This window comes from Myxine glutinosa, chromosome 1 (genome assembly GCF_964187855.1).
Source record: "Myxine glutinosa chromosome 1, kmMyxGlut1.1, whole genome shotgun sequence".
Lineage (NCBI taxonomy): Eukaryota > Metazoa > Chordata > Myxini > Myxiniformes > Myxinidae > Myxine > Myxine glutinosa.
The window spans coordinates 447,150,014-447,177,165 of record NC_136261.1 but is presented as its reverse complement, the minus strand read 5'-3'; the positions used below and the strand labels follow the sequence as shown (position 1 = coordinate 447,177,165).

The 27,152-nt window shown below is 47.0% G+C and overlaps 1 protein-coding gene across 1 annotated transcript in view; it reads right to left on the bottom strand.

Annotated features, from left to right (window-relative positions):
• Positions 1 to 27,152, bottom strand: part of NUP210 (nucleoporin 210) — a 148,079-nt gene that overhangs the window by 84,452 nt on the left and 36,475 nt on the right. Inside the window, exons 16-25 of the mRNA XM_068105006.2 lie at positions 23,167 to 23,340; positions 22,579 to 22,771; positions 22,280 to 22,386; positions 22,081 to 22,185; positions 19,557 to 19,658; positions 17,619 to 17,747; positions 5,551 to 5,678; positions 3,714 to 3,849; positions 3,506 to 3,568; positions 1,933 to 2,112 (exon numbers count right to left, since the gene is read on the bottom strand). Of these exons, the coding sequence (XP_067961107.2) occupies positions 1,933 to 2,112; positions 3,506 to 3,568; positions 3,714 to 3,849; positions 5,551 to 5,678; positions 17,619 to 17,747; positions 19,557 to 19,658; positions 22,081 to 22,185; positions 22,280 to 22,386; positions 22,579 to 22,771; positions 23,167 to 23,340 (1,317 nt within the window). The remainder of the gene's footprint in view (positions 1 to 1,932; positions 2,113 to 3,505; positions 3,569 to 3,713; positions 3,850 to 5,550; positions 5,679 to 17,618; positions 17,748 to 19,556; positions 19,659 to 22,080; positions 22,186 to 22,279; positions 22,387 to 22,578; positions 22,772 to 23,166; positions 23,341 to 27,152) is intronic.

Genomic DNA, 27,152 nt, shown 5'->3' with positions numbered 1-27,152 from the left:
TGAGCTACTGAAGCGTTCCGAGGCAGCAACTGCTGAGGTGGGTCAGAGATGGGTCCTGAATACATTTGATCTGGGTGTCTGCATGAAAGCCCTTCCCATCATCTGGCGCTGGCCAAATGAATTTGCTAGTCATGTAGTAACGTTGCTAATTTGCTAATGATGTTTATCTAAAACAAGCAAGAGAAGAGTGGTCACATTGAGTGCTAGGACTATTTTGACAGTTGTAATATTTAGAAAAATAAAACTTTGTGTTAACGTCTGTGTAGACGGACCTTAATATGAGTCTATTATTTCGTAAAACTGTGATTATTTTGTAAATAAAGCACTAATTAGCATACTAGTATACCATAGACACATGTAATCATGTTATGAATAGTTCTATCATGATCTATGCCCTTCAAAACATGGGTCTAGACACCTTCATTTTTCAATTATCTGCAATATTGGCTGAGATATGTCAAAAATCGTTTTTTTGATAATGGCAGCAGTAATTTGCATAAAAATGGTATGTGGGACATTTTTTCAGCTTGGGGCCATAGCTAGTCATTTTCTACACATTTTTTCCAATCTAGAAACACTGATTAGAAGTATATCTCCGGGGGGTGCAGGGGGACCTAGTCTTCCTACTAGACTACACGTGATATGTCAAGGGAGACGGCTCTGATTTAGTTTGGCATCGAGGACCTCCATCCATTGTTGAGACAGCAGAAGCAACATGTCCAGAGTAGAATGGCCTGGTCTGAATCCAAATTGATGATCGGAGATCAAGCCATTGGAGAAGAGGAAGGATTTGATATCTGAAGCAATGATTGATTCCATGACTTTGCTGACAATTGGGAGCAGGCTGATTGGTCTGTAGTTGCGAGGATCTGTTTTTGCACCTTTTTTGTGTTAAGCGGTAATGTTTGCTGATTTCCAGGATGCTTGCAGATGACCTTGAGCAAAAGAGAGGGTGAAAAGAACAGAGAGAGGGTGAGATAGAGTGGCAGAGCAGGATTTTAGGACCCGTGGGCTGATGTCGTCTGGCCCAGTTGCAGAATCAGTCGAGGTTTGACAAAAACTTCTCCACCTTGTCAGGAGAGAAGGACACAGAGTCCAGGAGCAGTTGGGTTCGACTGGGTAAGGTGGGAACAGAGAGAGATGGGTTTGGGACACAAGATTTTGAGGCAAACACAGAGTGGAGACATTCGGCTTTGTCACGTGCGGTGTGAACTGTGTCGCCATTTGAGGTGAGGGAGGGGATGGAGGAGGAACAAACACCAGAAACGGATTTGACCAGACGCCACCAGGATTTGGAGGAAGGAGACAGGTTTGAGAGTTCATTCTTGAGTGTGGAGAGATAGTGCTTCCTGGCACTCCTGAGGGTAGACACACACTTGTTCCGAGCTTGGTGGAAGGAACTGAGATTGCCTTCAGTTGGATTTGCCTTCCTTCCAACTCAAGTGTTTTGTACAGTCGGGTGTATTTAGAAACAGAATTTAAAAACAAATCTCTCCACTTCCTCTTGTTTTAAACTCAATGCAATAGTGAAAGGGCATCACAAGAAAACCATTTGAACCTCCTCATCCAATCACAAACACTCTGACCTGGTTCAGGTACAAGATCAGTAAGAGGTGTCGATTTCATCAGGATTCATAAATGTCCATCACTTTCATCATTCGCAAGCATTCACTCGATGTTCAAACCTTCAGACCCAACTTGCTCTCATTTTAACCATCACTGTGAGCGGTTCGGCCTGTTCGTTACTCCCATCCGAGTACTCAGATCATGATGGGAAAGTACAATGAGGTTTCCCAATGACCTTGCCATGCATAATGCATATTCTACATGTACAAGCTCCTTTCTGAGTGATATAAAATAACACTCCTACAAGGATACGAAATAAATAATAAAAACAAAAACATGTATTGGGGAAGGGATGGGGGACAACACCTCTGATAAGACGACGGGATGGCCAGAGTCCGTGTCCATCACCTCGATCATTCCTCGGAGCTCTGTCGTACCTGGGGATTTTGCCACCAAGAGCCCAACACCATCAACATGCGCCACAGTGCGGTTTGCCAGCAAGAAGGTTAGGCTCGACTGTGGCTGGGGCCCACCTTCGGACATTATCTGGTTAAAGTAGGGAAGTATCAGGTGTGATTGTGACGTCATCACAACTAACCGAACGATAATCATTTGTCAAAAATCATAACTTCACCACGTTTCAGAGTTGTTCTCCAAAATCAGTCGCCGACTGGGCATCCTCCGTCGTACAAAGTCCTTCCTTAGCACACCTGAGCTCCGATCCACCTTCAAGGCCTTCATCCGCAGCTTAATGGAGTACTGCTGTCCCCTCTAGGTTGGCTCCTGTCTCCAATATCGCTCAGCTTGATGCCGTGGAAATCAAGACCTTCAAAAGATCATTAGGACCTCTCGTGATGAAGCCGAGTCTATTTTCTCCTTTCTGTTTTTGCACCCTCTGCTCTGTGCTTTGCCACTCCCGTTATCCCCCTAGCCCCCCCCCCCCCCCCCAGCTGCAAGACAGCTGCTCCCCACCATCTCAGATCATCCTTCAATCTTACTTTTCCCTCCAGGTCTTCAAGACAGCTGTTCAACACCATTTCAGATCATCTTTCAATCTCATTCTTCCCTCCAGGTCTTCAAGACAGCTGCTCACCACAATCTCATATCATCCATCAATCTCACTCTTCCCTCCAGATCTTCCAGACAGCTGCTCACCACAATCTCATTCTTCCCTCCAGGTCTTCAAGACAGCTGCTGACCACCATCTCAGATCATCCTTCAATCTCATTCTTCCCTCCAGGTCTTCAAGACAGCTGTTCACCACCATCTCAGATCATCCTTCAATCTCATCCTTCCCTCCAGGTCTTCCAGACAGCTGTTCACCACCATCTCAGATCATCCCTCAATCTCTCTTCCTTTCAGGTCTTCAAGACAGCTGTTCACCACCATCTCAGATCATCCTTCAATCTCATTCTTCCCTCCAGGTCTTCCAGACAGCTGTTCACCACCATCTCAGATCATCCCTTAATCTCTCTTCCTTTCAGGTCTTCAAGACAGCTGTTCACCATCATCTCAGATCATCCCCAATCCAAAGCCTTCATCTTTTCTAACCCTGTTAAACCATCATCCCCACATCCCCAAATTCCAAGTTTTCCCTCCTGAGAGTTTGTTTCTGTATCCATCTTGTCCATTCCCTGCATTCTCCCCCACCCTCATCTGCAACTCGCATCCCTTGTTATCCATCTCAGTCTATCCTTTTCTTCGGCCCTGCTGTTGGCATTTCCCCCTTTCTTTCTGCGGTTCCCTTTGTACTTTCATGTCCTAATCCGTTCAGCATTCTCACTCTTCCATGAGCCTCGACTTTGGATGCAAAATAAAAATAAAATATATAAAAGTCAAGTTGGGCAATCAATTCCTTAATAAATAAATAAAACTCTTTACATGTGATATAGTTCATCACATGACAATATCACAGGTCAAACACTCAAATGTCACATACCTGAAGCGTGCCACCTACAATCAGGGTGATTGTGCGGGGGGAGAGTCTGAAAGGAGGAAAGACCTGGGGTGCACAAGTGAAGCTTATGCATTAGACAATATGGCAGGCCGGTGATTGCCACCGAATCAAAATGACGGCACTTAAACAGCAAACGACACTCAACTTGAGGATACATTAAGAGGCCACAAAGCCATTGTCTCTAACTCACCTGGATTGCTCTCGGTGTGGACGTGTGGCGATGTCCAGATCCTCCAGCGGCCGACGCAGAGAGACTAGCCTGCCCCACATTGAGACCGTATGCTAGGAAGCTCGCCGTTACCTCATCAGGGGATTTTTCGAGTGGCCTATAAGGAATAAGTACTTTGTCCATTTACAAAACAGCACAACGTGCAATGTGAGAGCAGGAGCATGATGCATGGTGACGTGAGTGGGGGCAGGAAGAGCGGCGATGCGATGTGAGAGCAGGAGAATGATGCATGGCGATGTGAGTGGGAGCAGGAAGAGCGGCGATGAAATGTGAGAGCAGAAGCATGATGCATGGTGACGTGAGTGGGAGCAGGAAGAGCGGTGATGCGATGTGAGAGCAGAAGCATGATACATGGTGATGTGAGTGGGAGAAGGAAGAGCGGCGATGAAATGTGAGAGCAGAAGCATGATGCATGGTGACATGAGTGGGAGCAGGAAGAGCGGCGATGTGATGTGAGAGCAGAAGCATGATGCATGGTGACGTGAGTGGGAGCAGGAAGAGCGGCGATGCAATGTGAGAGCAGGAGCATGATGCATGGTGATGAGTGGGAGCAGGAAGAGTGGTGATGCAATGTGAAAGCAGGAGCATGATGCATGGTGATGAGTGGGAGCAGGAAGAGCGGCGATGCAATGTGAGAGCAGGAGCATGATGCATGGTGACGTGAGTGGGGGCAGGAAGAGCGGCGATGCAATGTGAGAGCAGGAGCATGATGCATGGTGACATGAGTGGGAGCAGGAAGAGCGGCGATGTGATGTGAGAGCAGAAGCATGATGCATGGTGACGTGAGTGGGAGCAGGAAGAGCGGCGATGCAATGTGAGAGCAGGAGCATGATGCCTGGTGATGAGTGGGAGCAGGAAGAGTGGTGATGCAATGTGAAAGCAGGAGCATGATGCATGGTGACGTGAGTGGGAGCAGGAAGAGCAGTGATGCGAAGTGAGAGCAGGAGCATGATGCATGGTGATGAGTGGGAGCAGGAAGAGCGGCGATGCAATGTGAGAGCAGGAGCATGATGCATGGTGACGTGAGTGGGGGCAGGAAGAGCGGCGATGCAATGTGAGAGCAGGAGCATGATGCATGGTGACGTGAGTGGGAGCAGGAAGAGCAGTGATGCGAAGTGAGAGCAGGAGCATGATGCATGGTGATGAGTGGGAGCAGGAAGAGCGGCGATGCAATGTGAGAGCAGGAGCATGATGCATGGTGATGTGAGTGGGAGCAGGAAGAGTGGCGATGCAATGTGAGAGCAGGAGCATGATGCATGGTGACGTGAGTGGGAGCAGGAAGAGCGGCGATGCAATGTGAGAGCAGGAGCATGATGCATGGCGAGAAACAGGTCAAAATGCGTGAAAGGAGAGCGTCCACAATAAAATAAACCTTCTGGCACATGTGTCAGTCTTGAGAAAATGAGACAGTTTCTATCTGAGGCCTTGCGAGTTAGGCCAGACAGATTGATTAAACAGTACACACAGAAATGTTATGGGAATGGGTTCAAAACGCAATTACCAACACAGGGGTGAATCTATAACAGAAAAACAGGACAGCTGCGGGGCGGAATTGTTCACTCTGATGAACTTCAACAAAGGAAGTAAAACCCAACATTTCAGCAATCCCAGTCCCGAACCGGAAGAGGATGGTTAATGATCCTCTGCTGAAAACACCGCCATTCAAAACCTCATGTAAAAAAAAAATCCATTCCAACTCTTACATCTAAAGTCTCGGTTATGATTCGCTCGGTTTTGCTCAACTCTTTCCTCCTGTACTCCAATAACCCCTTTACCCATCCCGTCACAGATGTCTCACTCAAGAGAGATGAAACTCGATGAGGCTGAGAGTGTCAGTCCCATTGGCTCGTGGAAGTAGGACAAAAACGGCTGCCATGCCGAGTCCAATACTCGTACAGACACTGGAACAGTTTTACCAATCTCCACCTGAGGAGAAGCACAGGTAAACAAGATAACATCAGTTAAAGGCAATAATATTTTTGTGGAAGTATAAAGTGCAGCTTACCAAACCAATATTTTTCATATTCAGTGCCTGTGTGTGCATGCGGAATATGGGTGTGTGTGTGTGTGTGTGTGTGTGTGTGTGTGTGTGTGTGTGTGTGTGTGTGTGTGTGTGTGTGTGTGTGTTTTATGCTTGATAGATGACTTTTTACATTCTTGAGAGAACACATTAGATAACATGTCTCTTCTCCCTTCCCTACTCCTCCTCCCTCCCCTCTTCTCTCTCCCCTCCTCTCTTAATATTCCCATCAATGAAGCGACCCTGTGTTGCCCAGCAACTTTCCAGCGAATGAAAGATGTGACCCTGTACTTCCATAAACAAATCCAATTCACATCACCCTTTCATCAATAAACCCCAAATCACGTCATCTTTCCACCAACAAACCCAATCACATCATCTTCCACTAATAAACCCAAATCACATCACGTCACATTAATAAACCCAAATCACATCACGCTTCCACGAATAAACCCAAATCACATCATCTTCCACTAATAAACCCAAATCACATCATCTTCCACTAATAAACCCAAATCACATCATCTTCCACTAATAAACCCAAATCACATTTTTCCCTAAACTAATCATCGCTTTCTACATTCCCTAAACTATCCAGAACTCCACCCCTCCTCCGAGATCACGGCGAGGTCACGTCTTTTCGAAGCTGCTCCATGCGCTCACGCTCTCGAAGCTAAGTGATCTTTCACAATCGTGTTTTTGTCGAGACTGTATCTATCTTTCGGTGTGTGTACCTACAGCGTATCTTTTGGAAAATTTTCGGTGCTAATTTTTCGTACATGTATACACAATCGTCGGTTAATGGTATCGAGTATTTTGTGGCCTAGTACTCGTAGGCTTAGACTACCGTACCGTCTCCGACCTTGTGGTTTTGTTTCTCTCTCAGCGATTCGTCGAATGCGCTAAAATTATTTTCGTTCTCTGTTTCGTCCCAGTCGTTCACCCCGTACCTCCTTGTTTAATATCTGTACTCACAAAAACAAACAAAAAAAAACCCCAAAAAAATATTTCCTTCCCAGGTCTTATTCGTTTATTTGTTGTTCTTTTTGTTCGTTCGTTCTTCGTTCGCGATCTCGCGGTTAGAAATGTATAATCTCTCCCCTGAACAACTATTTTCTCTCATATATTATAACACCCTTTTCTTCTTTTCCTACAAAAGGATGCTTTCGTCTTGCTCACCAAATCTATTCATTCCAAAAAATATATATAATACCATCTCTTACAGTTCCTCCTTTCTACATTCCCTAAACTATCCAGAACTCCACCCCTCCTCCAGTGTCCTCAAACGTATTTTTGACTCGAAGGTCTCAAACTCATTTTGCAAAAAATGTTCGTTTCCCATGAATCGTACACTTTTCAAAATCCAATCTCACCCCTCCCCTCCAAATCCTCCCCATCACCCATCCCTTTCCAATCTCCCCCCTTGCCCCTTCCCTCCCCTCCCTCCTAAACTCCCCCCACACCCCTCCCCTCCGAGACTCTCCCTCGCTCCTCCCCTCCTAGACTCCCCTCTCACCCCTCCTCCTCAAAGCATCCTCCCTGCTTCTTCCCCCTTCCAACTTTCACCTTCATCTTCCCAAACCTTCTGCCTCGCTCTTCCCCCTCCTCAAATAACACCTCACTGTGCCTCACCCAATCTCCATCAAACCTTTTGTCCACCCCATTCTTCCCTTTCTCCAAGCTATTCTGAAATCTCCGAAATCTCTGACACACCTTCAACAGCTCTCCCTACCTCTTCCTCCTCTTCCACATCTTACCCTACCCCTCCCCCCCCCTGTTCTGGACCCGATGCTCCCCCTTCCTCTTCATTAACGGTATGGACCTCAAACATCCGGGGCCTTCGCTCAAACTTGACTGACCTCTCCATACAGGTTGCTTCTGACAAACCAGATGTGATCTGCTTAACAGAAACTTTCCTCCTTCATGATGTCTCTGATGCCTTGGTATCTCTCCCAGGTTACTCCCTCCTCCGGTATGATAGACCTGAGCCTCGTCCTGGAGGTGGGGTTGCTATCTTTATAAAAAACTCTCTTCCTCACTCGCCCTCCACTGCCCTCTCTCCACCTCACCCCCAGGAATACCTTTGGCTACGGCTTCCCCTTCGCTCCCACCTTTTGTTCATATGTGTGTTGTACCGTCCACCAAACAGCGATGACTCCATCTACATCTCACTGTCTGATAATATGGACCACTTCTATCTACCCATCCCAACTCTCACCCCTCCTCCTCAAAGCATCCTCCCTGCTTCTTCCCCCTTCCAACTTTCACCTTTCACTAAGGCTGCTTTCGACTTGCTCACCAAATCAATTCATCCCAAAAAAAAAATCCATCTCCTATAGTGCCTTTTTTCTACATTCCCTAAACTCTCCTGCACTCCATCCTCCATCCTCCATCCAGCGTCCTTAAACGTATTTTTAACTCGAAGGTCACAAGAAACTCATTTTGCAATAAATGTTCGTTTCCCATAAATCGTACACTTTCAAAAATCCAATCTCACCCCTCCCCTCCAAATCTTCCCAATCACCCCTCCCCTCCAAATCTTCCCCATCACCCATCCCTTTCAAATCTCCCCCCTTGCCCCCTCCCTCCTAAACTACCCCCTCACCCCTCCCCGCCAAGACGCCCCCTCGCCCCTCCCCTCCTAGACTTCTGCCTCACCCCTCCCCTCCAAATCTCCCCCATATCCCATCCCTTTCAAATCCCTCCCCTTGTCCCTTCCCTCCCAAACTCCCCCCTCACCCCTCCCCTTCAAATCTCCCCACCCTCATTGCTTCTCAATTTCCCCCCTCTCACTCCCCCTCCTCAAAGCGTCCTCCCCGCTTCTTCCCCCTTCAAACTCTCACCTCCATCTCCCCCAACCTTCTGCCTCGCTCTTCCCCCTCCTCAAATAACACCTCATTGTGGCTCACCCAATCACCATCAAACCTTTTGTCCGCCCCATCCTTCCCTTTCTCTGAGCTATTCTGAAATCTCTGACACACCTTCAACAGCTCTCCCTACCTCTTCCACCTCTTCCACATCTTACCCTACCCCTCCTCCCCCCTGTTCTGTATCTGATGCTCCCCCTTCCTCTTCATTAACGGTATGGACCTCAAACATCCGGGGCCTTCGTTCAAACTTAACTGATCTCTCCATACAGGTTGCTTCTGTCAAACCAGACGTGATCTGCTTAACAGAAACTTTCCTCCTTTATGATGTCTCTGATTCCATAGTATCTCTCCCGGGCTACTCCCTCCTCCGGTATGATAGACCTGAGCCTCGTCCTGGAGGCGGTGTTGCTATCTTTATCAAAAACTCTCTTCCTCACTCGCCCTGCACTGCACTCTCTCCACCTCACCCCCAGGAATACCTCTGGCTACGGCTTCCCCTTCGCTCCCACCTCTTGTTCATATGTGTGTTGTACCGTCCACCAAACAGTGATGACTCCATCTACATCTCGCTGTCTGATGATATGGACCAACTTCTATCTACTCATCCCAACTCTCTCTTCCTCATATGTGGTGATTTCAACTGTCATCATGCCAGTTGGCTGGGTGTGGGTACCTCTCTCACCAGCCATGGCTCCTCAGCAAAGGACTTCTGCGACTCACTGGGACTGACACAATCTGTCAATTTCCCGACCCGGATCTCAGTCAACGGAACATCTTCTCTTCTGGACTTGGTTATGACTAACTTCCCTGAAAATGTCTGCTGCTCTTCTTCTGCTCCGATCGGATCATCTGATCATGTCCTTGTTAAAGTGGACATCTCTCTGACCATCCTCAGGGAGCCTGCTCAGCGTCGACGAGTCTGGCATTTCACTCAGGCCAACTGGCACGGTCTTCAAGCAGCCATCAATCATCTGGACTGGTCTCCCATCTCTACCACCTCTGACATCAACTCATCCTGGGAATTCTTCCAAAGTAAATTGCTCTCTCTCATGCACAGATTTATCCCATCTCGTCTTCAGTTGTCATACCCTTCCTCCCGTCCATGGTACACGGAATCTTGTGGTGAGGCTGTTGCCCAGAAACAACTTGCCTTCGTCTCCTGGAAAGCAAATCCAACGGAAGGAAATCTCATTTCCTTTCACAAAGCCCGAAACAAGTGTGTGTCCACCCTCAGGAGAGCCAGGAAACAATATCTCTCCGTTCTCAAGACCGAACTCTCTTATCTGTCTCCCTCTTCCAAATCCTGGTGGCGTCTGGTCAAATCCGTTTCTGGTGTTTGTTCCCCCTCCATCCCCTCCCTTACCTCAAACGGCTACACAGCTGACTCCGCACGTGAAAAAGCTGAATGCCTCAACTCTGTGTTTGCCTCTAAATCTTGTGTCCAAACCGATCCCTCTCTGTACCCACCATACCCAGTCGTACCCTGCTGCTCCTGGACTCCGTGTCCTTTCCTCCTGACAAGGTGGAAAAGTTTCTGTCAACCCTCGACTCTGATTCTGCAACTGGACCCGACGGCATCAGCCCACGGGTCCTAAAATCCTGCTCTGCTGCTCTATCTCACCCTCTCTCTGTTCTCTTCACCCTCTCTTTTGCTCAAGGTCAACTGCCATCTGCTTGGAAATCAGCCAACATCACCGCTTTGCACAAAAAAGGTGCAAAAACAGATCCTAGCAACTACAGACCAATCAGCCTTCTCCCAATTATCAGCAAAGTCATGGAATCCATCATTGCTTCGGATATGAAATCTTTCCTCTTCTCCAATGGCTTGATCTCTGATCATCAATTTGGTTTCAGACCAGGTCACTCTACTCTGGACATGCTGCTTCTGCTGTCTCAACAATGGATGGAGGTCCTCAATGCCAAACAGGAAATTAGAGCTGTCTCCCTCGACATATCACGTGCCTTCGACACGGTCTGGCACCCCGCTCTGCTCACCAAACTCTCCTCCTTTGGTATCCATGGAAATCTCCATGCATGGCTGGCGGACTTCCTCTCTAGTCGTCGTCAACGTGTGGCCCTGAATGGGTTTCTCTCATCTCCTCTTCCTGTTCAGGCTGGAGTTCCCCAAGGTAGTGTTCTGGGCCCCGTGCTTTTTCTGGTCTTCATCAATGATCTCTCTGACTCTCTCGAAAATCCTCTCTATCTCTTTGCTGATGACTCCACTCTCTGCCGCTCCATTCCTCTTCCCTCAGATCGGCAGTCTGCTGCCTCCTCACTCTCTGAAGACCTGGACAAAATCACAGACTGGTCAAACAAGTGGAACATGTCTTTCAATCCTGACAAATCTCACACTCTTACTATGTCTCTCCGAAAAGATCGACTGGACAACCCTCCCATCTACTTTCTCAACAATCCTCTCCAAGAAGTTCTGTCGCTCAAGATTTTGGGTCTCACTATCTGCCATGATCTTTCTTGGGAAAACCACATTTCCAAGCTGGCCTCCAAAGCCAGTCGCCGACTGGGCATCCTCCGTCGTGCGAAGTCCTTCCTCGGCACACCTGAGCTCCTCACCACATACAAGGCTTTCATCCGCAGCTCAATGGAATACTGTTCTCCCCTATGGGCCGGTGCTCCTGCCTCACACCTAGCTCGGCTTCACGCTGTTGAAACCAAAGCTTTCAGAATTATTGGAATCTCCCGCGATGAAGCTATCTCTGAGGGCCTTTCACTCACTCACCGCAGGCAGGTAGGTGGTCTTTCTGTCTTCTACCGACTCCTCTCCGGCCTGGCACCCCCAGCTCTCTCTGTGCTCTGTCCCCCAAATATTCCTACAGGTCGCACAAGATCTGCCAGCAACCCTCTGATGGTTAAACTGCCGAAATCTCAGCTCTCTGCTCACCTTCACTCTTTCATTCCTCTTTTCTCCCGCCTCTGGAACAAACTCCCTCACTCCCTTCAATCCCACTCCTCCCTCCAGGTCTTTAAAACAGCTGTTCACCACCATCTCTTATCTTCCCCCATCCAAAACCTTGATCTTTTCTACCCCCGCTAATTCACCCCAGATCCACCTTGTTTGAAATTCCAACTTCTTTCCTGGAAGTCCTGGCAGTGTCCATATGTTTTATACCTCTCCCACCGCCCCCCTTCCCATGCCCCCCCCCCCCCCCAAAGCCCTCGCCCTCTCTCAGATCTCTCGATGTCTCCATGTCTCTCCGTCCCTGCTCTCAAATGTTGTGTTTGTGTCCTTCCCCCTCTCTCCCCATCTTGTCTACCGCTCCCGATGTTATATGTTTTATGTGTCGGTTTGTCTTTCTGTGTGATTAATGTTCGCTCTTTCACGAGCCTCGATCTTGTATACAAAAAAAAAAAAAAAAAAAAAAAAAAAACTCTTCCTCATATGTGGTGATTTCAATTGTCACCATGCCAGTTGGCTGGGTGTGGGTACCTCTCTCACCAGCCATGGCTCTTCAGCAAAGGACTTCTGCGACTCACTGGGACTGACACAATCTGTCAATTTCCCGACCCGGATCTCAGTCAACGGAGCATCTTCTCTTCTGGATTTGGTTATGACAAACTTCCCTGAAAATGTCTGCTGCTCTTCTTCTGCTCCAATCGGCTCATCTGATCATGTGCTTGTCAAAGTGGACATCTCTCTGACCATTCTCAGAGAGCCTCCTCAGCGTCGACGAGTCTGGCATTTCACTCAGGCCAACTGGCACGGTCTTCAAGCAGCCATCAATCATCTGGACTGGTCTCCCATCTCTACCACCTCTGACATCAACTCATCCTGGGAATTCTTTCAAAGTAAATTGCTCTCTCTCATGCACAGATTTATCCCATCTCGTCTTCAGTTGTCATACCCTTCCTCCCGTCCATGGTACACGGATTCTTGTGATGAGGCTGTTGCCCTGAAACAACTTGCTTTCGTCTCCTGGAAAGCAAATCCAACGGAAGGAAATCTCATTTCCTTTCACAAAGCCCGAAACAAGTGTGTGTCCACCCTCAGGAGAGCCAGGAAACAATATCTCACCATTCTCAAGACCGAACTCTCTTATCTGTCTCCCTCTTCCAAATCCTGGTGGTGTCTGGTCAAATCTGTTTCTGGTGTTTGTTCCCCTTCCATCCCCCCCCTCACCTCAAACGGCTTAACGGCTGACTCCGCACGTGAAAAAGCTGAATGCCTCAACTCTGTGTTTGCCTCTAAATCTTGTGTCCCAAACCCATCCCTCTCTGTACCCACCGTACCCAGTCGTACCCAGCTGCTCCTGGACTCTGTGTCCTTTCCTCCTGACAAGGTGGAAAAGTTTCTGTCAACCCTCGACTCTGATTCTGCAACTGGTCCTGACGGCATCAGCCCACGGGTCCTAAAATCATGTTCTTCTGCTCTTTCACTCCCTCTTTCTGTTCTCTTCACCCTCTCTTTTGCTCAAGGTCATCTGCCATCTGCTTGGAAATCAGCCAACATCACCGCTTTGCACAAAAAAGGTGCAAAAACAGATCCCAGCAACTACAGACCAATCAGCCTTCTCCCAATTATCAGCAAAGTCATGGAATCCATCATTGCTTCAGATATTAAATCTTTCCTCTTCTCCAATGGCTTGATCTCTGATCATCAATTTGGTTTCAGACCTGGTCACTCTACTCTGGACATGCTGCTTCTGCTTTCTCAACAATGGATGGAGGTCCTCAACGCCAAACAGGAAATTAGAGCTGTCTCCCTTGACATTTCACGTGCCTTCGATACGGTCTGGCACCCTGCTCTGCTCACCAAACTCTCCTCCTTTGGTATCCATGGAAATCTCCACGCATGGCTGGCGGACTTCCTCTCTGGTCGTAGTCAACGTGTGGCCCTGAATGGGTTTCTCTCATCTCCTCTTCCTGTTCAGGCTGGAGTTCCCCAAGGTAGTGTTCTGGGCCCTGTGCTTTTTCTGGTCTTCATCAATGATCTCTCTGACTCTCTTGAAAATCCTCTCTATCTCTTTGCTGACGACTCTACTCTCTGTCGCTCCATTCCTCATCCCTCAGATCGGCAGTCTGCAGCCTCCTCACTCTCTGCAGACCTGGACAAAATCACAGACTGGTCAAACAAGTGGAACATGTCTTTCAATCCTGACAAATCTCACACTCTTACAATGTCTCTCCGAAAGGAGCGACTGGACAACCCTCCCATCTACTTTCTCAACAATCCTCTCCAAGAAGTTCTGTCGCTCAAGCTTTTGGGTCTCACTATCTGCCATGATCTTTCTTGGGAAAACCACATTTCCAAGCTGGCCTCCAAAGCCAGTCGCCGACTGGGCATCCTCCGTCGTGCGAAGTCCTTCCTTGGCACACCTGAGCTCCTCACCACATACAAGACTTTCATCCGCAGCTCAATGGAATACTGTTCCCCCCTCTGGGCTGGTGCTCCTGCCTCACACCTTGCTCGGCTTCACGCTGTTGAGGCCAAAGCTTTCAGAATCATTGGAATCTCCTGCGATGTAGTCAACACCGAGGGCCTTTCACTCACTCACCGCAGGCAGGTTGGTGGTCTTTCTGTCTTCTACCGACTCCTCTCCGGCCTTGCTCCCCCAGCTCTCTCTGTGCTCTGTCCCCCCAATATTCCTTCAGGTCGCACAAGATCTGCCTGCAACCCTCTTATGGTTAAACTGCCAAAGTCTAGGCTCTCTCTGCTCACCTTCACTCTTTCATTCCCCTTTTCTCCCGCCTCTGGAACAAACTCCCCCACTCCCTTCAATCCCACTCCTCCCTCCAGGTCTTTAAAACAGCTGTTCACCACCATCTCTTATCTTCCCCCATCGAAAACCTTGATCTTTTCTACCCCCGGTAATTCACCCCAGAGTCCTTGCAGTGTTCATATGTTTTATTCCTCTCCCACCTCCCCCCAAGTCCTCCCGATGTCCCTGCTCTCAAATGTTGTGTTTGTGTCCTTCCCCCTCTTCCCCCTCTCTTTTGTGTCCTTCCCCCTCTCTCCCCATCTTGTCCGCCGCTCCCCTTGTTTTTTGTGTTTTGTGTGTCGGTTTGTCTTTTTGTGTGATAAATGTTAGCTCTTTCACGAGCCTCGATCTTGTATACAAAAAAAAAACAAACAAAAAAAAAAAAAACCCAAATCTCATCACGTCACATTAATAAACCCAAATCACATCACGCTTCCACTAATAAACCCAAATAACATCACGCTTCCACTAATAAATCCAAATAACATCACGCTTCCACTAATACATCCAAATAACAACGCACTTCCGCTAATAAATCCAAATCACATCACACTTCCACTAATAAACCCAAAACACACGGCGCTTCCACCAACAAACCCAAATCACATCGCGCTTCTACGAATAAACCCAAATCACATCGCGCTTCCACTAATACACCCAAATCACATCACGCTTCTACTAATAAACCCAAATCACATCACGCTTCCACTAATAAACCCAAATCACATCACGCTTCCATTAATAAACCCAAATCACATCACGCTTCCACTAATAAACCCAAATCACATCACGCTTCCACTAATAAACCCAAATCACATCACGCTTCCACTAATAAACCCAAATCACATCACGCTTCTACTAATAAACCCAAATCACATCACGCTTCTACTAATAAACCCAAAGCACATCGCGCTTCCACTAATAAACCCAAATCACATCACGCTTATACTAATAAACCCAAATCACATCGCGCTTCCACGAATAAATCCAAATCACATCGCGCTTCTACGAATAAACCCAAATCACATCACGCTTCTACGAATAAACCCAAATCACATCGCGCTTCCACGAATAAACCCAAATCACATCGCGCTTCTACAAATAAACCCAAATCACATCACGCTTCCACGAATAAACCCAAATCACATCGCGCTTCTACGAATAAACCCAAATCACATCACGCTTCCACGAATAAACCCAAATCACATCGCGCTTCTACGAATAAACCCAAATCACATCACGCTTCCACTAATAAACCCAAATCACATCACGCTTCTACTAATAAACCCAAATCACATCACGCTTCTACTAATACAGCCAAATCACATCGCGCTTCCACGAATAAACCCAAATCACATCGCGCTTCTACGAATAAACCCAAATCACATCACGCTTCCACTAATAAACCCAAATCACATCGCGCTTCTACTAATAAACCCAAATCACATCACGCTTCCACTAATAAACCCAAATCACATCGCGCTTCTACTAATAAACCCAAATCACATCGCGCTTCCATTACGAAAGCCAAATCACATCACATGTGTGTGTTTGTGTAAAGGTGTATGTGTGTGTGTGTGTGTGTGTGTGTGTGTGTGTGTGTGTGTGTGTGTGTGTATTTGGGTATGTTTAAGACTAGGTGTGTATTCGGGTGTGTTTAGGAATAGGTGTGTACTAGGGTGTGTTTGTGTGTGTAAAGGAGTATGTGTGTGTGTGTGTGTGCATGTGTGTATCTGCGTGTTTGGGTGTGTTTAGGACTAGGTGTGTATTTGGGTGTGTTTAGGACTAGGTGTGTACTAGGGTGTGTTTAAGACTAGGTGTGTGCTCGGGTGTGTTTAAGACTAGGTGAGTATTTGGGTGTGTTTAAGACTAGGTGTGTATTAGTGTGTGTGTGGGCAAGATGTCCCAACAGAAATGCCAAAGCAATAGTGCTCAATGCTTTCACCCTTCTCTTTCCCTCTTTGCACTTCTTCTTCTTCATCAGCATTTTGTTTACCGAAAATAGTGATATCAACAATCGTGTATTGTGAGTCAAGTGTGTGGCATTCTCTGACAAGACAAGATTGTACAAGATTCGTCACAATGTTATTGCCAAAGTTCCGTGTGTGCATGCATCTTGTTGCGTTATGTTTGTTCTGGTGTAACTCAAAAGCTTTGGCTCTGGGTTTTGAAGATTTGTTCATTTACTTATTCATCAAGGAAGATAATTTTCAAATAAATCATACAGAATGAAGGGTTTTCACCTGAAACGTCGGGTTTTCATTGGCTCCCATGGTGGTTAGGTTCGCATACCTCAATCAACTTCCTGTTCATTTCAAAGTGTTACGGTCTGACTCTTCTTTTCTCTCTGATGCCGCTTCTTCCTCTTCTCCCACGCCGCCTGAGTTAGGCCAAGTGGTTCAGCCCACGGGTATAAAGCCTATGATTGGCTGTGGGGCCAGGGAGAGAACCAGGAAGTTGATGCAGAGGAGAAAGTGGCCATTTTGAGGAGGGCTCATTGCTGAGTGCCTATTGCTTATTGTAGAGTTTCAAGCTGCAGTATCTCTACCTGAAGGTGGTGTTTGATCGAACTTGCTGCCGCATCTCTGCCTTGCGGACTATATTAGGGCCTGCCTTGGGGCCTACGGTTGGGCCTGCATTGGGGCCCAACTGTGAGGTCTGGATTGTGCCTCCGACTGGAGGGGAGTGGGGGGGTGGGGGGGGAAGAGCGGGGGGGGGGGGGGGGAGGGGGGAAGGGTGCATTGAATACTATATTTGCTCGATCTCTTGCTGAGGCTCCTCCAATTCGGATCCCCGATCTTGCCTCGAGCTTCCTACTGGAGGATACGGTGCCGCCCACCTACTCATCGTCTGGGTCTCTTCTCTTCTCTTCTGACATCTTCCGGACCATCGGACTGCAGGTCCTGCACTGGGACGAGCGAGATTCCAAGTGGTTCCATCAGGTTGCCCCAGCCCTTCACACGAGCAGCACCCTCCAGCTTCCTGGTTGCCTACTCCTTCACACTCGTGCTGGCCTAATCGGGTTTTCCCTTTTCTTCTTCCTCCTTTGTTTCCTCGTGTATATGAATATATTTCCGATTGTTATAACCCATAACTAAGGCCGGTTTGCTCACATGCTCGGCTTGGTGTGCTGCAGGCTGTAACAAAAGATAGATCTGCTGTCCCCCGACGCAGGTCGACACAAGACCTCGTGAAGACCAGTCTTTCATTATATACCAAAATCACCGACCAACCGAGAGGAAAAACTTGCATGATCACGCACCTTGTCAATGGTCTGGACGTCAAAGCCGTGAACGTCGGACACGCGCACATGAGCTCGTGTGGGTGCAGGGAAGGCAAGACAAAGGTCGTAAACAAACAGGGTCATGACCCCGGACTGCAGTGGAGATATCTGAAGGCAGCAGGAAATAGTACATTCAATCATTCAAACATGATAACGATACATTAATTACGACTAGCAACGGTACCCGCCCTATGGGCGGGGCTTCAATTGGGAGGCCCAAATGAAAAGGCAAAATATCAGAAATTGAAGACTTTTTTATTTTAAACGATTTATATAAACATCCATTAAATCATATCACACGCAAGTCATCAAAACGGCATTTGTAGAATATATCAATAAAAACCACATCACTGTTCATATCGGTAAATATTACTCCATCCTGTTTGGAAAAACTGGAAAATTGGAAATTGGAAATATTGGAAAATTGGGAAAACAATATAGCCTATTTTACTCCAGGGGGACCCAGGATTACCACCCAAAATTTCATTGTGATCGGTTCAGCCGTTTTTGTGGTACCTGGGAACAGACGGACAGACAGACGGACGGACAGACATTTGGTGAATTATAGTAAGATAAATGGCAGAGTACCTGTCCTACAGGTGATCTTGTCCCAAGCACGCAACACGTTCTTCCAACACATCCCCTTATTTGGGCAGTGTATAGGCAACAGGCAGCTGCCTTGATCGCTCCCGAAAATAAAAATACCCCGGTTACATATATGAAGCAGAAACATCCGTACTGCTTATGCGCATATATCATACATCGTGCTTATACAGCTTGGATAATTCAAATTTAACTGGTCTGTAGGCCGAGACCAGAGGCCAGATACGTACTGTCGCCATGTGACGTTGTCGCCTATCGGTTCAAACCTTTCGATATTTGATGATCCTTTTAACAGATGTGCAGGTTGTTTAACCCTGAAGGGAAAACTTATAGGGAGGTTCATGGCAATTGTTAATATCGCACTTCTGAAGGGGTCTTCGGCCGAGCAAAATAGCAGACACATGATTTTTAACTCAACTGGACGTTCATCACATACTGAACCTTCCGGCGTCCGTCGTCTGTCGTCCGTTAACTTTGACGTTAACACTCCAGCGTCCACAAATATCAACCGATTCTGATCAAACTTGACATGCAGCATCCTTACCTGAAGGACCAGGTTGGTATTACATTTTAGCCCGATCCGTTGAAAAACGGCGGACTTAGGTGACCATTTTGTATTTTTAGTCATGAAAACGACGTTAACACTCTGGCGTCCACAAATATTAACAGATTTTGATCAAACTTAGAAGGTTTAACCCTTACCACACAAGGTAGGTTGCTATTGCATTCCAACCCGATCCGTCACAAAATGGCCGCCATAGGCCGCCATATTGTTTTCAGCTCCGAAACGACGTTAAGACTTTAATGTCCACAAATATTTCTGGATTTTGATCAAACTTGGTGTGTGAGACTCTTACCACACAAGGTAGGTTGCTATCGCATGTCAACCCGATCCGTCACAAAATGGCCGCCTACACAACTATATTTCTGCAACATTGTTGCAAAGTGTAACATTTTATCAATTGTAAAACAAGGACAAGTATAAGGATACAAGGACCTTAAAATTATTACACAAAGTTGTTGGCTTTTCATTTAAGTCAAATCTAGTACAGACAACTGATCTACTTTAAAGTTGTCGTCAGTTCAGTTGAGTTCTGCTTCCCTGGAAGCTCTAGTTATCAGGTTACAATTGTGGGTGGCGTCAGGCCAGCTGTCCAACCAATGGGTAGAGAGCCGAGTATGTTCGTCCAAATAATTCTTATTCGAGCCCGTTTCACTCACTGGTCGGTTTGTATTCTTTACAAACCAACGTCGCACAAAACAAAGACACAAGGCAAAACACATGAGATGCAGACATGTTTGTGTAGGGCCAACCTGCACTTCATTGAGAGCCTCCAGGTGGGTGATGTCAACGAGTCCGCCAACGCTGGTGTTGATGTGGAAGAACCCGGAGCCCTCACGCAGAAATAAATTCATCTGGGCACAGGTGAGTGGGGTGGAAGGTCAAACCAAATGCTCTCTATTCAAAAACACCAAGGACTGTTGGATAAATGTGAAGTGGTACAGGAAGTAGAGGAGACATGTCATGACAGGGGTATCAGGGAGATCAGGTAGAGGGAGATCAGGGAAATCAGGTAGAGGAAGCATGCTCCAGAGTAGAGCACAGAGTGATTGATCAAGACTAGTCAAAAGATTGCATTTGGGTAACCACAGAGGAGGCCTCAAGGTGTCTCAATGTGATTATTAAAACAAACCTCCACAATCAAGACTGCAGAGGGGCCTTTTACATTTAGATACAAATACTGTGGAGGTGCAAGGTATGGAAATTTAAACTTTGATCACATTCACAAACAAGTCCTTTCACCTATGTCCTACCAAAAGGTAGGACAAGGTCTTTGTCGTCTCGTCACAGACAGGTTGGTGCCCTCTCTGTTTCCTACTTACTCTTCTGCTCTTTCAGCTCCTCGCCCCTTCCCAGCCTCCGCCTGACCAGGATAACCGCGTTCTTCAACTTCCAAAAACTAGGCTCACTGCTCATCTTCACTCCTTGATACTCTTTTCTCCTCCTTGTGGAACCACCTTCCTGAATAAAGTCATTCCTACTCATCCCTTCCATGCTCTAAGGTGCAAACTAGCCACCATTTTGTCATCTTTCACCCTTTCCAAGGATCTTTACTACATCCATTAACCCCTCCCTCATTAGGAAATGGAAAGAATATGGAACAACCCAGACTCTTCCTAGAGCTGGCCATATGGCCAAACTGAGCAACTGGGCAAGAAGGACCTTGGTCAGACAGGACCCAATGACCACTCTGACAGATCTACAGAGTTCCTTGGCTGAGATGGGAGAACCTGCCGGAAGAACAACAGTCTCTACAGCACTTCACAGATCTAGGCATTATGGGAGAGTGGCCAGACAGAAGCCATACCTGATAAAAAGCCAAATGACAGCACACCTGGAGTTGGTAAAAAGGGAAGTGAAATACTCAGAGCACGAGGCAAAAGGTTCTGTGGTTTGACGAGATGAAAATTGAACTCTTTGGCCTGAATGCAAAGCGCAACGTCTGGTGGAAACCGAGCATAGTTCATCACCCATCTGACACCATCACTACCGTGTAGCATGGTGGTGGCAGCATCATGCTATGGGGATGCTTTTCAGCAGCAGGGACTGGGAGACTTGTAAGGATATATGGAACACTGAATGGAGCTAAATACATGCAAATCCTTTAGGAGAACCTGATTCAGAGAGCAAAAGACCTTAGATTGCGGCAAAGATTTACGTTCCAACAGGACAATGAGCCAAAGCAACACTTGGATGGCTTCAGAACAAGAACATGAAAGTCCTTGAGTGGCCCAGCCAAAGCCCAAACTTGAAACCCATTGGGAATCTGTGGAAAGACTTGAAGATTGCTGTTCATCGACGCTGCCCATCCAACTTCACAGATCTTGAGCAAATCTGTAAGGAAGAATGGGAGAAATATCCCAAATCCAGATGTGCAAAGCTGATACAGACAAACCCAAGAAGACACAAAGCTGCAATCACGACCAAAGGCGCTCCTACAAAGTATCGACTCAGGGGGTGGAATACTTATGTAAACTAGATATTTCTCTATTTCATTTTTAATAAATTTGTAAAAAAAATTCAAAAAACACATTTTCACTTTGTCATTACGGGATATTTTGTGTAGATCAGTAACAACAACAACAGACATTTTAAGGCCATTTTCCCTGCTAGAGCGGGGGTTACCCTTGCGGGCCCCATGCCAATCTTCTCCATTTTGCCATATTTTCTGCATCTCTCGTTGTTAACCCCCTTGCATTTCTTCTTCCACCATCTTTAGCCAAGTCTTTCTCGGTCTTCCCCGTCCTCTACTTCCTTCTACATTCATTTCCATCACTCTTCTCAACCAGTCACTTCCATCCTTCCTCAACACATGACCAAACCATCTCAACCTGTTTCTCTTCACAGCATCAATCACAGGCTCTATTCCCATCATCTTTCGCAATTCATCATTTGTCTTCCTCTCTCTCAACGATACTCCGCACATCCACCGAACCATTCGCATTTCCACCCTTTCCAGCCTTCGTTTCTGCTCTACGTGTGGATCAGTAACAAAAACAATTTTATTTAATCCATTTAAAATTCGGGCTGCAACAACAAAATTTGAAAAAGGTTAAGGGGGGTGAATGCGTTCTGAAGGCACCGTATGCACGCTTCCTGCTTCCTCATTTGCTGAACCTTTATAAATAAGCCGGTTTTACTTCTACCTGTTCCCAAATTCTCGTATTGCAGTCCGATAACTATATCTCCTACGTCGTCTTACTCTTCCATGAGCCTACATCTAGCATACAAAAAAGGGTTTCGACAACAGAGGCTTCCATACACGCAGAGACGTACCCCAACATCCGGATGGTTGAACACCGTCAAGTTCTGAGGGAAGACCTGCACGTCCTCTACCAGCAAGAGCTCGATGGAGGCCTGGAGGAGCGGCAGCTGCAAGTCCTACGAGGTAGGTAGAGAGGATGCGGTACACTCAGTAGTCCAATCGCTTTACCTTCAGTGGTGAAACAGACTGCACAGAGTTCAACATACTCACCTCTGCGCTTGCCTGGAATAGCTTCAAGTCCCGTTGGTGGGAACCGTGGATTTCTACTCCGACGGTCACGGTGCCCTTTTTCTTGTGTGGAAAAACCGTCTGGATCCCTGGTGCGGCGTCAACAAACAGACAATGCACCGCAAAACCGAGTTTCAACTTCTGGAGGAATACTCTCCAAGAACTCGAGGGATTTGGAAATGGAGCAACAGCACATTAGGGGAGGAATTTAGATATCGACCTCAAATTTAGAATAATTATTTGGGTAGGAAGGATTCCGATAGAGACAAAACTAGGCAAACCTTGGAGGCGAATTTGTCCTGATGCATCACTTTCAGGCTGGAAAACCAGCGGCCTGTTGGCAGAGACCGTCACCAGGGACAGATCCGACGTCGTCCAGCGTAAAACCACGGAACTGAAGTTGTCGAAGGTTCGGCCGTGAGCATCAAGGGCAAGCAGGAGCAGAGAGGCCGGGAGGTAGTTGGAGATGGGAACCTGCGATGGACACAATGATGCTTTTGATTGATATGGTCACTTTCAAAAAAGTTTTAAAAAATCATCAAATTCAGGGGTCTACAAGACACCTTTACAGGTAAAGAATTAAATCAACAGAACATTAATTGAGGTATGCTAACCACCGTCGGAAGCAAGAAGAAGCTGACGTTTTGGGCGTTAACCCTTCGTCAGAGCAAAATCCAAAGAAGGGAGGGTTGCTATTTGGGTGGGGGTGAGTCTGAGGTGGGTTGGTCAGAGCAGGGTCGAGGGTCATTTGTGGTGAGAATGACTGATTTTACCAGGGAGGGTGGGATTCAGAAGGTTAAAAGTCAAAGGGACTGGGACAACACATTAGATAAAAGCAGCTGTGGATGTGTTGGTAGCGCAGGCCCTACCAGTTGGCGTTTCTGTTGTGTGAGGGGGCAAGGCCGGCCGAGGCCCACAGGGTGGTACAGAGGTGAGAGAACGAGGCTGGCAGGACGTGCGCACACCACGAGCGTCTCGGCTCGTTCTTTGGCAGGGAAAGGGTTTGTGCTACTCTCGTGGTTTCCCACCACCAACCGCAGCACCTGGGACACAGGAAAAACCGCATCCTCACAAATGGATCACATTGTAAATAATAACATTATTGTATAACAATAAATAATACAAGAAATAGGTCGTGCTTAAACGATACTTGTGAAATCCCTAAAATAAGTTGTTGACCGTTGGCCTATGTTGAGGGGAAAGCAGTGTGAGGAGAGGGGAGGGGAGGGGAAAGCAGTGTGAGGAGAGGGGAGGGGGGGGGGTGAGGAGTGGGGAGGGGAGGGGAGGGGAAAGCAGTGTGAGGAGAGGGAAGGGGAAGTGAAGGCAGCATGAGGAAAGCGGAGGGGAAGGCAGCTTGGGGAGAGAGGAGGGGAAGGCACTTCCATGGAATATGAGGGTTTGGCAAACTTAACAGGTGCAAAAGAACTCCCACCCCATTTCTGGATTCCCTCCCCAGGGTTATATACAATTAATATTTTGTGAATAATACTGTAGTACAGTGCAGTATTCAAATTTTTTAAGCAGCGCCTTTTTTTGTAATGGTACAATCACTAACTTCCCCTTTTTTGAAATGGTGCAATCCACAATTTTAATCGGGAAACAGGTAAAGTGAAACGCATCCTCACTTCACAGACTTAAGAATAGCGCTCAAGGTTGAGCATCAAAGTCATGTATTAAGTCAAAAGGCAAATAAAAGGTAAGAGAAAGGTGAACAGCGGGGTGTTTCATTATCAAGCCGATTGTGGAGCGCTTGACAAGCGGCTTAAGCACTCAAGCAAGCACCTCCAATGAAACGGCTGAGATGCCCGGAGTGTCCAACAATGTCCGAAATGGACAAATGAACACTTCTCTAATAGTTGGATTTGCTGCTGAGATCGTCAATTCCACAGTTCAAGCTCATCGCATGTAAGATGTAAAACGTGTGCGAAAACGAAATAAAGCCACGAACGCTGGTGTATGCAAGCATTGTGATGTATAAAGGAATACAGTGATTTGTAGGTATGAAGATCAGCGATACATTGCTATTCATAGATATGAAGCTTTATTCTACAGAAGCCTGGTGTTGGGCTAGCGGCTAGGGTGCCAGCTTAGGATCCTAGGATCCTGGGTTCGAATCCCGGTCGATCGCTGAATTAACGCCAGGGGGGTTGACTCAGCTTGTCATCCTTCCGAGGTCGGCTAATTGAGTACCAGCTTGCTGGTAATTCCCTGCTTGTTGTAACAGGCGACAAAAAAGGGTTGGCGGCAGGAAGGGCATCCGGCCATAAAACATTGCTTCAAAAAGGGGACCAAAAAACAACAACAACCACGGTCCCCGAAAAAGGCCAACCCCCGCTTTGCGGGGAAAAATGGCCTCTAAAGGTGGTTTTTATTCTACAGAAGCCGATGTGTTCCAAAACAAAACATACTTAAGTTGAGCAAATAGAATGGTAGTATAAGGACCTCGAGCCGAGCGAGCTGAATGTAGGCTGACCGGAGGTAAGCCTGCTTCTAGTTACAGAGTGAAGTTTAGCACAAATGATCTTCACAAGGATGTTTTACACACCAAAACACCCGATCTTCATTCATGCACGACCTTGCATGTCGATAAGTCTGCATGCAAAGTTTGGGGCCGCAATGCAGGACAGTCAGACACAGACACAGACGACACACACCCCACAGCCGTTTATTATCGATTAGATTTAATGGGGTCCCTCCCTCATCGTTACGTAACACTCGACCCAAACAAAACCAATGGAAATTGCACATAACAAACCCGGGCAGTGTATAATCACCAGAGGCCTACACGCGTGATGTCTTACACCCACCAGAACACCAACATGGCAGCCATAATATTTTGTCTGGGTGCCAAGGTCAGTGGAGTCAAACGACAAATGTGGGTGGGGTCCAGCAGCTGTCCGACCAAAGGGCGTACATTAAAAATAAAAATCGAACCTCAACAAGAGCCACAGCAACAGCAACAGCAATAGCAACAACAGCAACAGCAGCAGCAACAGCAACAACAACAACAACGCAGAGCTCTTGTAGACCTGGGACACGTCGCATGTAAAGATAAATTAACAAATTACATGAGCTATATATATATATATATATATATATATATGTATATATATATATATATATATATATATATATATATATATATATATATATATATATATATATATATATATATATATATATATATATACATACATACCATGGAACCCCCAATTTTCACCAACTCGATAGTTGCGGTTCATAAAATGTGTCCCATTTCTACATTTGCGGCCTGTGCTTCGTGTATTCACGCTTTTTGTGGGTGCAAAACCATCCCCACCCAAGGACCCCCAAGATTGTTGGTATTTTTTGTTTAAGGAAAAAGCCTGGCTCACAGAGACGATCTCAAACCCTCAAAACCAACTGGCACGGTCTTCAAGCAGCCATCAATCATCTGGACTGGTCTCCCATCTCTACCGCCTCTGACATCAACTCATCCTGGGAATTCTTCCAAAGTAAACTGCTCTCTCTCATGCACAGATTTATCCCATCTCGTCTTCAGTTGTCATACCCTTCCTCCCGTCCATGGTACACGGAATCTTGTGGTGAGGCTGTTGCCCAGAAACAACTTGCTTTCGTCTCCTGGAAAGCAAATCCAACGGAAGGAAATCTCATTTCCTTTCACAAAGCCCGAAACAAGTGTGTGTCCACCCTCAGGAGAGCCAGGAAACAATATCTATCAGTTCTCAGGACGTTATCTGTCTCCCTCTTCCAAATCCTGGTGGCGTCTGGTCAAATCTGTTTCTGGTGTTTGTTCCCCCTCCATCCCCTCCCTCACCTCAAACGGCCACACGGCTGACGCCGCGCGTGAAAAAGCTGAATGCCTCAACTCTGTGTTTGCCTCTAAATCTTGTGTCCCAAACCCATCCCTCTCTGTACCCACCGTACCCAGTCGTACCCAGCTGCTCCTGGACTCCGTGTCCTTTCCTCCTGACAAGGTGGAAAAGTTTCTGTCAACCCTCGACTCTGATTCTGCAACTGGACCTGACGGCATCAGCCCACGGGTCCTAAAATCTTGTTCTTCCGCTCTTTCACTCCCTCTCTCTGTTCTCTTCACACTCTCTTTTGCTCAAGGTCATCTGCCATCTGCTTGGAAATCTGCCAACACCACCGCTTTGCACAAAAAAGGTGCAAAAACAGATCCTAGCAACTACAGACCAATCAGCCTTCTCTCAATTATCAGTAAAGTCATGGAATCCATCATTGCTTCAGATATGAAATCTTTCCTCTTCTCCAATGGCTTGATCTCTGATCATCAATTTGGTTTCAGACCTGGTCACTCTACTCTGGACATGCTGCTTCTGCTTTCTCAGCAATGGATGGAGGTCCTCAATGCCAAACAGGAAATTCGAGCCGTCTCCCTTGACATATCACGTGCCTTCGATACGGTCTGGCACCCCGCCCTGCTCACCAAACTCTCCTCTGTTGGTATCCATGGAAATCTCCACGCATGGCTGGCGGACTTCCTCTCTAGTCGTAGTCAACGTGTGGCGCTGAATGGGTTTCTCTCATCTCCTCTTCCTGTTCAGGCTGGAGTTCCCCAAGGCAGTGTTCTGGGCCCTGTGCTTTTTCTGGTCTTCATCAATGATCTCCCCGACTCTCTTGAAAATCCTCTCCATCTCTTTGCTGATGACTCTACTCTCTGTCGCTCCATTCTTCATCCCTCAGATCGACAGTCTGCAGCCTCCTCACTCTCTGCAGACCTGGACAAAATCACAGACTGGGCAAACAAGTGGAACATGTCTTTCAATCCTGACAAATCTCACTACTACAATGTCTCTCCGAAAAGACCGACTGGACAACCCTCCCATCTACT